At 45.6% G+C, this 13,563-nt stretch overlaps 1 protein-coding gene across 1 annotated transcript in view; it reads right to left on the bottom strand.

Moving 5' to 3' along the window:
• Positions 1-13,563, bottom strand: part of slc35f4 (solute carrier family 35 member F4) — a 336,248-nt gene that overhangs the window by 196,829 nt on the left and 125,856 nt on the right. The window contains exon 8 of the mRNA XM_070879154.1: positions 4,255-4,277. Coding sequence (XP_070735255.1) covers positions 4,255-4,277 — 23 coding nt within the window. The remainder of the gene's footprint in view (positions 1-4,254; positions 4,278-13,563) is intronic.

Below are 13,563 nucleotides of genomic sequence, written 5' to 3'. Positions count from 1 at the left end.
CAATGTTGACTCTGCCAAATCATGTTATGATTATCTAAGTGCCTTGATACCACTTCCTTAACAATGCATTCCAGCATTTTCCCGATGACTGATGTCAGGCTAACTGGCCGGTAGTTCCCTATTTTCTCTCTCCCTCCTTTCTTGAATAGCTACCTTCCAAACCGCTGGGACCGTTCTAGAATCTAGGGAATTTTGAAAGATCAAAACCAATGCATCCACTGTTATGTATGCATGCTTGTACAGTTATACAGGGTACTGCGTGCAGTTTTGGTGTCCATATTTATGAAAGGATATACTTGCTTTGGAAGCAGTTCAGAGAAGGTTCACAAGGTTGATTCCGGAGATGAGGTGGTTGACTTATGAGGAAAGGTTGAGTAGGTTGGGCCTCTACTCATTGGAATTCAGAAGAATGAGAGGTGATCTTTGTTATGTATGCATGCTTGTATTGTTATATGATGTCTGTGACACTGAATGTACCTTACACTGTACACACCTTACCTGTACACCAGAGGGTGCTGCTGCTATAGACCTTAGGGTTACCTGCACACTGCAGGTAACCCAGTATAAAAGGGAGCTCACAGCTTGGTGTCCTCACTCTCGGAGCTGCAATAAAGGATTACATTCTTCACAGTTTAAGTACCATACCCCTGCCTCGTGGAGTCATTAACAAGGTGCCTACATATACAATAACTGGCGTTGAGGTCACGAACTTCACACTCAGCATGTCGAATCTCAGCAACTTTCAGCAATTTACCGATGGGAAGATTGGAACGCTTTTGTAGAAAGATTGGAACATTTCTTCATAGCCAACGACCTGGATGGGGACACACCGGCTGCATGGTTATAAAAGTGCAGGGCCATCCTGCTTAGCAGGTGTGGGCCCACCATCCATTGTCTCGTCAGGGACTTGCTAGCTCCGGAGAAGACAACCACCAAGAGCTATGAGGAACTTGTAACACTAATACAGGAGCAACTAAAACCAAAAGAAAGCATCCTCACAGCCAGACACAGGTTCTACACTTACCGGCGACCCAAAGGCCAAGAAATTACTAAGTATGCTGCACATTTAAGAAGACTGGCAGCACCATGTGATTTTGGAGATCACCTTAATGAAGCACTAAGGGACATATTTTTCATCGGAATCGGCCACGAAGGCCTCCTCCACAAATTGCTCTCTGCAGACATCACAGTCACCCTGCAGAAAGCAATTCAAGTGAGCCAGGTCTACATGGTTTTGGCCGACGACTCCAGGCGAATACTGACCCAGGACTCTAAACCGGCGAGCGTAGTGCACCGCATGGCTACTTCTAAAGGCAGAAATGCTCTGAATCCCGCAACCCTGAGTCCGCCACATGGGTCAAACCGAATGGCCCCGTGCTGGAGCTGTGGAGGAAACCGCAGGGCCCACCAGTGCCGCTACAAAGACTATACATGGAAAGGCTGCAAAGAAAAAGGGCACCTTCAGAGAATGTGCAGAAAAAGCTTTACTTACCGCGTCACCAAAGAGTTGGCTGATCACCGGGGCTCCGACACAGATGAAGATGAAGCCGCTCAACCCCTGGAAGAAGGGCATGGAGTCTATACCTGCTCCACCGAAAGTTCTCTGTGGACGATGGAAGTAGACATCGACGGGGTCCCACTTTCCATGGAGATCGATACAGGGGCGAGCCAGTCTGTGATAAGCCAAACGACCTTTGAAAAAATTTGGATGAATCCTGCCACTCGACAAAAACTGTCTCCTGTCCAAGCGAAGCTGCTCACCTACACCAAGGGTAAAATCCAAATCGTTGGCAGCGTGGACGTCCAGGTCTCCCAGGGCAGCATGTTGAACAGACTCCCCCTGTAGATCGTTGCGGGCGATGGTCCCACGCTGCTGGGAAGGAATTGGATGAACCCGGTCCAAATCAGTTGAAGTGGCAACGGCCTCCGGGCTCCAGCAATCAACATCGAACATGGATCCATCGCTGCATCTAGAGATCCCACTGTCCAGCTCGACTGTGCGGCAAAATCTCCAGGACCACACCACGGTGAAATTTCCAGGACCGAAAACCCAAACTTCTCCTTCCGTGCCGGGGCAGAACTCCAAGATGTGAAAATCATCACGAAAGGTGGATTCCCGACGTCCAGGGCCGAACCCGAGGAAGAAAAGACCACCACAGCCTACCTGGAGAGAGCCAGAAGATGGCGGCTGCACCACGAGGAGAAGAACCTAAAATCAAAATGGCCACCACCAGACCACGAGGGGCAGCATTGGAGGAGCGACACGTGACACCGAGTGGCCAATTGGATTGGAAGGCTCCCTTAAAGGAGACCGGTAACCAAAAAAATTTAAAGGGACAGTTTCAACTTAAAGATGACAGGGACTTTAAAGCTAAAATTGCAGTAAAAGGGTGCAAGTATGATAATGTAACCATGAATTGTAATGCTGGTGTAACTAATGTGAAAAATGAAATGAATGCTTGTGTAAGTAAGGTTAAGAACAAGCTTGTTATGTGTGATGATTATGACAGAGTTTGAAATGCCTAATGTAACCATGTCTGGTGAGACCATGATACCAAAAAGTGATGCAAATGCTGTTATTAACAATGTAAAGGCAGTCAATAATGTAGATTCGACTATGTATGACCAGAGCCATGGTGTTATGTATACAGGTAGAACACTGTTAAAGGACACTGGGTTCTACAGGAACCATGCACATTCTGGAGGAATCCCCCCGTGGGAGACCCCCAGGTCCAGCTGGCTACCAGACCATGTAGCCTGGACTTTTGGAACTAGTGTGATGCCCCAGGAAGGATACACACACACCCAATGGGAGCAGACCCACTACAGGGACAGCGGTCAATGGGCAGCACAGCCATCACCACTGGCAACCTGCCCCAGATCAGCCGTACACCCCCTGGCCACGAGGGCCAACACCAGGAGCGAGAGGTCAATACCCTCCAGCTTTCCTGGCAAACCCTGGGATGACCAGACTCTCATCCCAATTGGAGGACAAGGAGCCCACACAGTCCTGTGACCCTGCCCACCACCACACAATCTCCCACATCACAGAGTATGCACCCTACCCATTGCTGCAATGGCTACCCCACTGAGGGATCCCACAACAATGGCACCCACATGGTCTGTGTGTGAAGGGGGGGAAATGTATGAGGCCAGCCTCAAGTACAGGGATCACACCTGGCACCCACACAACCCTCACCACAACCTCCCATTGTCCACTACTGATCACCTCCCCAGGTCATAGCAATAAGGATTTGAAAAATGCTTCGGTGGGAGCGTTGTTATGTAGAAACATAGAAAATAGGTGCAGGAGTAGGCCATTCGGCCCTTCGAGCCTGCACCGCCATTCAATGAGTTCATGGCTGAACGTGCAACTTCAGTACCCCATTATGCATGTTTGTATTGTTATGTGATGTCTGTAACTCTGAATGTGCCTTACACTGTACACATCTTACCTGTACACCAGAGGGTGCTGCTGCTGGAGACCTAAGGGACCCAGTATAAAAGGGAGCTCACAGATGGGGTGTCCTCACTCTAGGAGCTGCAATAAAGGATTACAGTCTTCACAGTTTAAGTACCATAGCCCTGCCTCGTGGAGTCATTAACAAGGTGCCTACATATACAATATCCACGATCTCTACAGCCACCTCTTTTAGGACCCTAGGATGTCGGACATCAGGTCCAGGGGATTTGTCGGCTTTTAGTCCATTAGTTACTCTAGTACTTTTTCGCTACTTTATATTGATTACGTTAAGTTCCTCACCCTCATTAGACCCTTGGCTCTCCACCAGTTAGATATGCTTTTTGCGTCTTCAACTGTGAAGACACTTACAAAATATTTGTTTAACGTTTCTGCCATTTCCTTATTCCCCATAATAATTTCTCCTGCCTCAGTCTCTAAGGGACCAATGTTTACTTTTGCTACTCTCTTCCTTTATACATACTTGTAGAAACTCTTACAATCTGTTTTTATATTTCTTGCTAGTTTTCTCTCATAGTTTATTTTTTGCCTTTTTATCCAATGTTTTCGTCATCCTTTGCTGGTTTCTGAAATTCTCCCAATCCTCAGCCTTACTACTATTCTTCGCAACATTATAAGCTTCTTCTTTCAATCTAAGCTATCCTTAACTTCTTTAGTTAGCCGCAGATGGATCACTTTTCCTGTGGAGTTTTTGTATCTCACTGGAATGTATTTTTGTTGAGAATTATGAACTATTTCTTTAAATTCTAGCCACTGCTTATCTATTGCCATACCGCTCCTGCTGTACCTTTCCACGCTCCAATCAGCGACCTGGATCTCGGTGATGTCCAATCCAGTCGCCCGCTTCGCTGTCGTTGCTCTCCTGCTCCAGCACGTGCTGCTCTCTGGAGTGGCATGTCGCCACGCTGCTCCTTCCGCTCCCCGGCTTGCTCCGAAAGTGCTCGCAGCCTGGTCGGGCGAAGGAGCAGTGAGTGATCATAGAGCGACGTGATCGGGGCCCAGAAGAGGCGAGGGCTCAGTGGCAGCATGAGCCAGCCCACACTGCGATATGTGTGCGCACTGGGTCCGTGCAGCAGAGCTGGTCTCCACTCGTCTTCGTTAATCCTTGCCACTGGACCAAGACCTAGCTCTATCAAGCCCGTGTGGCGGCTGGTGTGCAACGGTCACCACATGTTAAAAAAAATCCACACACAGGCATCTTCCATCCTTGAAGATTTGGATGGGACCTGGAATATTAGGTCCTTCATTGAAACACCTGTGAACTTTGTGGCATGGAAGCAAATCATCCTCGATTCGAGGGACTGTCTACGATGATGATTGCCATACCTTTTAATCTATTTTTCCAATCTACCTTAGCCAACTCACCCTTCATATCAATGTAATTGGCTTTACTTAAGTTTAAGACTCTAGCTTCGGACTTAGGCAAGTCATTCTCAAATGTAATGTGAAATTCTAGCATATTATGACCACTCTGCCCCAGAGGATCCTTTACTATGAGATTGCTAATTAACCTTGGCACATTACACAATACAAAATCTAAAATAACCTGTCAGGGTAGGTTCTGTATGAAAATACAGAAATGGTCAGTGAGCTAAATAAATAGTTTGCTTCTGCTTTCAGTTGTGAAGATAACGCAACAACCCCAGTATTAAAGGATAAGGGGATGGATTTTTGGCTTTGCTCATTTTGGGGGCGATAATGTCGGCGGAGCGGTAAAGTTTGCACCCAGCAACAGTTTGTGCCTCAGTCAGCAAAATTGGGCAGCTGGGCCCTGAGTGTGGGATAAGTGCTAAGGGAGGCATTACACACTCCTCTTACGGCTCTAGGCCGGCTGAGCATGAGAAAATCCCAAGTTAAAGAGCCGGCCCAGGAGCGTTATAAGAGAGGCCTGGGGAGAAAAAAAACCTGAAAAAAAAACACCAAAAATATTCCCAATACATAGCCCACGCCACCACAACATAAATCGCAAAAAGAAAAATACAGAAAATTACAATCACACTTACCTGAGGTGGACATTACATACCTCTCTGCAGCCGGTATAGGTCAGACCACCCGTTTTCACAGGCAGTCACACCAGGGGCTAAGGGTCAGGTGGGACTCAAAAATCGAGCTAGTGTCGCAACGAGAGGCATTACACACTGGCTCGCCACTTCCGGGCATTAATGCTCCGTGCCCTGCCGAAACCGGCCCCGAAAACCCCAGCGGGGCGCTGGAAGCTGACTGCCCGCTCAGAAGAACTCACCGCCGCCATTGCCATCCCTTTGGGGTGAAAACAGAGGTGGCAGGACCGGAAAATCCAGTCCAAAGTGTTTAACCAAAATTGCTTTGGTAGAAGTAACTGTGGAAATAGTTTTAACTAAAATGAATGCACTTAAGATCAATAGTGCTGCAAAACCCAAAACTGTTTCTCAGAGTGCTTAGAGATATGGGGGAGGCTGCACATCAGAAACCAGCTCTTGTATTCATTAATTCCCTGCTGACCAGGTTAGAAAATGGTTCACGTGGTCCCATTATTTAAGCATTGCAGGAAATTCAACCCAGGAAACTATAGGGTCTAGGAGCTCTAGTAGTAAGGAAATTGTTGGAAAGAATTTTTCACAATGTGATACATGATCACTTGAGGGGTATGATGAATTGACACTGTTTTGGATTTAATTCTGGAAGTAAATAGTGGAAAAGGTGAAAGAATAAACAATGCAGGAATTGTGTGAAGCATTGTGACCAGAGTGGCAAGGAGGGGAAAGGAAAACTTGGATCATCCCCTTGTAGGGAAGCATATAGCCAACACATCTGATATTCAGCATTGCTTTAGGAAGCATAGGTCCTGCCTCACCAACTTGTTTGAGTTCTTTAGACAAGCATCCAGAATTGTGGATGAAGATTGTCTGACGGATGTTGTTTACCTTGATTTCCAAAAAGCATAATAAAAGTTTTTCATTCATAGGAAGATAGGAATTGCTCGACAAAAATAAGACTAAGGTACATCTAGTTCGCCTCCTAACGTCCTTGTAGTCACATGATACAATGATAATGGAGTTGTTGACCAATCATAGCAACTTCTAAGAAACAGCTATTAGAAAAATAAATTGGAGGGTTAATTCCACAATGCTGTGCTTCCCGGAATAGCCACAGCCACATGTGACAGAGATAAGACTACAACACTGAGGTTCTGATTCTCTGACCTGCACTCCCTTCAAGTGCAACTCCCTGCTTGGAGTGCGGGATCACGGAATTAACCTGTAGGTCTCCATGGATTCCTGGACAGTTGGAGCTATGGATAGGTAGGCAGCTGATTTAAATCAGTTTAAACAAAAGGTTGTTATTAATGGTACAGGGTCTGATTGGGGCCTAGTTATGAGTAGAGTCTCTATGGTTCTGAACAAAGTTCATTACTGTTCAATTTTATCAACAATCGAGAGGAGGACTCAAACAGTAAGATTCTCAAATTCATTGAAGATACAACAATTTGCACATGGGTCAGTAATAAAGAACAAACTGAGAAGTTCCAGCCCAATTAAAAGTAAGTGAATGAATTGTCCCATGCACAGCAGATGACAAATGCAGTGTCGTGCACATGCTCTATACCATAACAACATAAGAACTAGGAGCAGGAGTAGACCATTTGGCCCCTCAAGCCTGCTCTGTCTTGTCATTCAATAATTTCATGGCTGATCTGATCTTGGCTTCAATTCCACTTCACTGCCTGCTCTCCATAGCCCTGACTCCCTTATTGTTCAAAAATCTGTCTATCTCCACCTTTAATATATTCAATGACCCAGCCTCTACTGCTCTCTGGCGTAGAGAATTCCAAAGATTCACGACCCTCAGAGAAGAAATTCCTCCTCATCTCAGTTTTAAATGGGCAAGCCCTTATTCTGAAACTATGCCTTCTAATTCTAGATTCCCGACGACGGGAAACATCCTCTCTGCATCTACCCTGTCAAGCCCCCTCAGAATCTTATAAGTTTCAATAAGATCACCTCTCATTCTTCTAAAATCCAATGAGTATTTGCCCAACTTTTCTTCATAAGACAACTGCTTCATCTCAGGAATCAACCTCGTGAACCTTCTCTGAACTGCCTCCAATGCAAGTATATCCCTCCTTAAATAAGGAGACCAAAACTGTATGCAGTACTCAAGGCGTGGTCTCACCAATGCCCTGTACAGTTGTAACAGAACTTCCCAACTTTTATACTCCATCCCCCTTGCAATAAAGGCCAACATTCCTAATTACTTGCTGTACCTGCATGCTAACATTTTGTGTTTCATGTACAAAGATCCCCAGATCCCTCTGTACCGCAGCATTTTGTAATCTCTCTCCATTTAAATAATAATTTGTATTTTTATTTTTCCTACCAAAGTGGATAACCTCACAATTTCCTACATTATACTCCATCTGCCAAATTTTTGCCCACTCACTTAGCCTGTCTATATCCCTTTGCAAATTATTTGCATCCTCCTCACAACTTGCTTTCCCACCTATCTTTGTATCAACAGCAAATTTGGCTACATTACACTCGGTCCTTTCATCCAAGTCATTAATATAGATTGTAAATTGTTGAGGTCCCAGCACTGATCCCTGTGGCACCCCACTAGTTACAGTTTGCCAACCTGAAAATGACCCATTTATCCCGACTCTTTGTTTTCTGTTAGCTAGCCAATCCTCTATCCATGCTAATATATTACCCCCAATCCCGTGAGCTCTTATCTTGTGCAGTAACCTTTTATGTGGCACCTTATCAAATGCCTTCTGGAAATCCAAATACACCACATCCACTGGTTCCCCTTTATCCACCCTGCTCACTACATCCTCAAAAAACTCCAGCAAATTTGTCAAACATGATTTCCCTTTCATAAATCCATGCTTACTCTGCTTGACTGTATTATGATTTTCTAAATGTCCTGCTACTACTTCCTTAATGATGGACTCCATATTTTCCCAATGACAGATGTTAGGCTAACTGGTCTATAGTTTCCTGCTTTCTGTCTCCCTCCTTTCTTAAATAGGGGTGTTACATTTGCGGTTTTCCAATCCGCTGGGACCTCTCCAGAATCCAAGGAATTTTGGTAGATTATAACCAATGTATCCATTATATCTGCAGCCACTTCTTTTAAGACTCTAGGATGCAGGCCATCAGGTCCAGTGGACGTGTCCACCTTTAGTCCCATTAATTTGCCTAGTACTTTTTCTCTAGTGATAACTTTCCCCAACCCAATAGCTCTTTGATTATCAATTATTGGGATGCTTTTAGTGAAGACCAATACAAAATATTTGTTCAATGGTGCCCATTAAAAGAAAGATATGGGTAGCAGTTAATTAAGTGTTAATGGTGCACAAACAGTGTGAGGTGGCTCTTGGCAAATTAAGCAGGGTTTTAGGTTGTGTTGCTAGAAATATTGAAGACAAAATGCTGAGTATTATACTTAGGCTGTATGGGTGCAGAGGGTGGCAGCCAACTCTTCAATTTCTTACTTGTGATGATGGGTCTAAGGTTTGAATTACTTAATTTGGAGAAACACAGGCTTGGAGGTGATATAATTGAAGTTTCTAAAATGATAAAGGTTTTTAGGCTGATTATTTGAATGAATAGGAATAATGGGACAAGAAGGCATGTTTATAAATCACTTTGGCGAAAAGTCTGATTAGATGCGAGGAAGCATCTTATCCATAACATGTGATGAAAATGAGACAAAACTACAGTCCTTCAAAAAGGAACTTGCCCCAGCTCACAAAAGAAGTGGCATTGCTCATTATTGTGGGTAAGTGGTTAATTAGTTAGTAATTATCAAATTGGCATCGTAGGCACACAGCATTACCTGTGCTCCACGTGCACACACAATCAGAGGCAGTCCCTCGAAATCGAGGAAGACTTGCTTCCACTCTAAAAGTAAGTTATCAGGTGACTAAACAGTCTAATACAGGAACTACAGTCTCTGTCACAGGTGGGACAGAGTTGTTGGAGGAAAGGGTGGGTGGGGCGTCTGGTTTGCCGCACACTCCTTCCGCTGCCTGCACTTGGTTTCTGCATGCTCTCGGCGATGAGACTTGAGGTGCTCAGCGCCCTCCCGAATGCTCTTCCTCCAATTAGGGTGGTCTTTGGCCAGGGACTCCCAGGTGTCGGTGAGAATGGTGCACTTAATCAAGGAGGCTTTGAGGGTGTCCTTGAAACGTTTCCTCTGCCCACCTGGGGCTCGATTGCAGTGTAGGAGTTCCGAGTAGAGCGCTTGCTTTGGGAGTCATGTGTCAGGCATGCGAACAATATGGCCCGCTCAATGGAGTTAGTCGAGTGTGGTCAGTTCTTCAATGCTGGAAATGTTGGCCTGATCGAGGACGCTAACATTGGTACATATTTCTCCCAGGGAATTTGCAGGATCTTGCGGGGACATCGTTGGTGATATTTCTCCAGCGATATGAGGTGTCTACTGTATATGGTCCACGTCTCTGAGCCATACAGACAATTCAAGTACAGGTACATTACATCTTGCTGGAGGTAGGGTGACATTAACATATGACATTAGGGATTAAAAACAAAGGGGCCAAGTTTCGGCCTGAGTTGCTCCTGTTTTTTTGGAGCAACTGGTTTAGAATGGAGTATCTTAGAAATTTGAATTCTCGGCATTTAGTTTGCTCCAGTTCTAGTCAGTTAGAACAGTTTCACTTTGGAACAGAATTATTTTTCAAAAGGGGGCGTGTCCGGCCACTTACACCTGTTTTCAAAGTTTAGGCAGTGAAAACTTACTCCAAACTAACTTAGAATGGAGTAAGTGAAGATTTTTGTACGTTCAAAAAAACCTTGTTTACACTTTAGAAAATCAGGCGTAGGTTACAAATTAGGTGTAGGGAATGGGGGGGGGAGGTTTAAAGGGAAGTTTGCAAACATTAAACACTTCAGTTTTACAAATAAAGAGCCATCATCAATAATAAATGATAAATACATCAATAAATCAACCAATAAATCAATCAAAAAAAATTAATAAAAAATAAAAAAAAATTTAAGAATCAATAAATAAAACATTTTCTACTTACGAACTGCAGCACCAGGAGTCCTCCAACAGTGTGCTGGGACGGTCCCCCCAGTGTGTCTCTGTCAGTGTCTCTATTTGGCTGTTCTTTGTGTCTCTCACTCTCTGTCTGCCAGTGTCTGTGTTTCTGACAGCAAGGGGAGGGGGAGGGGGAGGGGGAGGGGGAGAAGGGGGGTGGGGAGAAGGGAGGAGGGGGAGAAGGGGGATGGGAGGGAGGGGGAGAAGGGGGGTGGGAGGGGGAGGGGGAGAAGAGGGGTGGGGGAGAGGAGAAGGGGGGAGGGGAGAAGAGGGGAGGGGAGAAGGGGGGTGGGGGAGAAGGGAGGTGGGGGGGAGAGAGGGGGAGAGGGGGGGGAGAAGCGGGGGAGAGGGAGGGAAGGAGAGAGGATATAGGGAGGGAAGGAGAGAGGAGGGAGGGAGGAGGGAGGGAAGGAGAGAGGAGGGAAGGAGAGAGGAGGGAGGGAGGGAAGGAGGGAGGGAAGGAGAGAGGAGGGAGGAAAGGAGGGAGGGAGGGATGGAGGAAAGAAGGGAGGGAGGGAGGGAGGGAAGGAGAGAGGAGGAAGGAAAGGAGGGAGGGAGGGATGGAGGAAAGGAGGGAGGGAGGGAGGGAAGGAGGAGGGAGGGAGGGAGGGGGGAGAAGGGAGAGAAGGAGGCTGAACGACCTTGGGCTGGATTTACAGGTAAGTGACATCGGGTCTCGGGGGGGGATCGCGGAGGTCCGAGGGGGTGGGGGGGAAGAGTCGCGGATGTTGGGGGGGGAGCGGAGAGAGAGAGTCGCGGAGGTCGGGGGGGGCGGGGAGAGAGAGAGTCGCGGAGGTCCGGGGGTGGGGGGAAGAGAGTCGTGGAGGTCCGGGGGGGGAGCGGAGGTCGGGTCGTCGGGGGGGGGGGGGGGGGAGCGGGGGTCGGGTCGGGTGGGAGGAGACTTATTCACGCAACCCCAGTGAGGCCATTCGGCCAGGGCTAGGGTCTGCGTGCTTCGGGCCCCTCCCACAGCTTTGGGCGCCTGGAGCTACTGCACATGCGCGCCCACTGGAGCGCGCATGTGCAGAGGTCCCGGCACTGTTTTCAGCGCAGGGACCTGGCTCCGCCCCCAACAGCTCGTGCTGCGCTACGCCCAGCTCCAGAGGACCTGCAGGGAGCCGGGGAATAGGTACGTTTTTTTTAGGCGCACTTTCTGGTGCGAAAAACGGGTGTCCAGGTCCGGGCTGCGCCGTTTTAGGCGCGGCCCGAAACTTGGGCCCAAAGTGTGGATATGAGACTGCCTCTGTTAATTATCTTAAAGATTTTCTAGCCTAAATGCAACAAATGAAATAAAACAAAATAGAATGAATTGCACGGTAAAATAACACGGATCAATCCTAAAAAATACCAGTGTTTTTCGTGAAGCCACCATATCTTGGGTGAATCATTTACAATCCATCCTGAGAAACAAGACTACTTCTCAGTCAGTTTACAGCTAACAACTTAAATATTGCCTGTGCTTCACCCTATGCAGGAAGCACCATTTCCTAATATTTTACCTCTCCAAAAATAGTGATATAAAATGCCACTAACTCATAGAAGTACTAAGATGATGCTGTTAACTTACAAACTGACCGAGAAATAGTCTTGTTTCTCAGGATGGATTGTAAATGATTCACCCAAGATACGGTGGCTTCACGAAAAACACTGGTATTTTTTAGGATTGATCCATGTTATTTTACCGTGCAATTCATTCTATTTTGTTTTATTTCATTTGTTGCATTTAGGCTAGAAAATCTTTAAGATAATTAACAGAGGTAGTCTCATATCCACACTTTGTTTTTAATCCTTAATGTCATACATTAATGTCACCCTACCCCCAGCAAGATGTATTGTACCTGTACTTGAATTGCTCAATATACATGTCTCCCTCTGGAAGATATTTGGTTCACACCGGGATCAGTGTTTATGAGGGACTTAATTAAGAATTTAAAAAAACAGAAAATGCTGTAAACACTCAGCAGGTCAAGCAGAAGAAATACTGAATGTGGAAACAATGTGGCATAAATGTATACAGACTGCATATTAATGTAATTGTTACTGTTAGAATAATGCATACTTTGTTCACACAAGAGCTGTACTTTGGACAGCATTTCCCAGTTTGAAAATAAAGCAATGTCAAGTAGTGTCACCTAAACATTCATAACATATCACTGATGAAACCCTGCAATTTCCGTTTGAAGTGAGATCAGAGAAGATCAAAGCATTCTCATTACTATGCGCTGAACAGCTTTAGTAATGAAAAATAAAAGTTTCTGCAACCCCGGCTACATAAAGCAATATCTCAACAGCTAAATTCACCGTTTAGCCTGTCACATCTGCCTCTGCTCATTAATGAGTAAGTATTTGTTCCTTTCTGAAACATTTAAAGAAAAAACATGTTTGAATGTTTTCACGGAGTACAGTTTTGCAGGCACTCAGTAGCTAGGCGGAAGAATGCCTTGTGTGGTGCAGTAATGAGTCATTCATACCAGGAAGATCCCAAGATCAATCCATGGCCTATGCCAGGTCAAATGATCTCAGTAGTGATGGGAACGCTACAAATGGCTTCAATACTTCTAGATTAGAGAGCAAAAAAATCAGTCCGACGCTCCATTATTGATCAGTCGCCATTGGCCTCCCTTTTGGCAAGTGTATGTGACATCAGGGAAGGATAGGATCAGGCTCAGATATGATGCACACACTGGTAAATGGTCTGTTGACATTCACTGTCGAGTCTCGCACATAATAAATGGTTAGCTGTACAAAGCTATGAGGGCATCCAGTGGCTGCGGGATCAGACCCCATCATTAATTATTACTTTCTATAGCTGGGGGAGCATTTTATAGAGGAAAATTCTTTGGGCTGTTCCATATATTTTTCCAGTAGAATCCATTTATTGCATAAAAATAACTTGCACAAATGAATATTTAAATCTGTCTGCAGCCTACGGTTTTTCAGAAGATAGCAAGGCATATAAATAGTAACGTGAAAGAGTATGGAAAGAGCATAGGCTGTTTAAGGCTGACAGGTATAACAAATACCTCATTTACTTATTGACT

The sequence above is a fragment of the Pristiophorus japonicus genome, chromosome 4 (assembly GCF_044704955.1).
Source record: "Pristiophorus japonicus isolate sPriJap1 chromosome 4, sPriJap1.hap1, whole genome shotgun sequence".
NCBI lineage: Eukaryota > Metazoa > Chordata > Chondrichthyes > Pristiophoridae > Pristiophorus > Pristiophorus japonicus.
The sequence above is the reverse complement of the archived record's forward strand: the minus strand, read 5'-3'. Positions and strand labels throughout refer to the sequence as shown.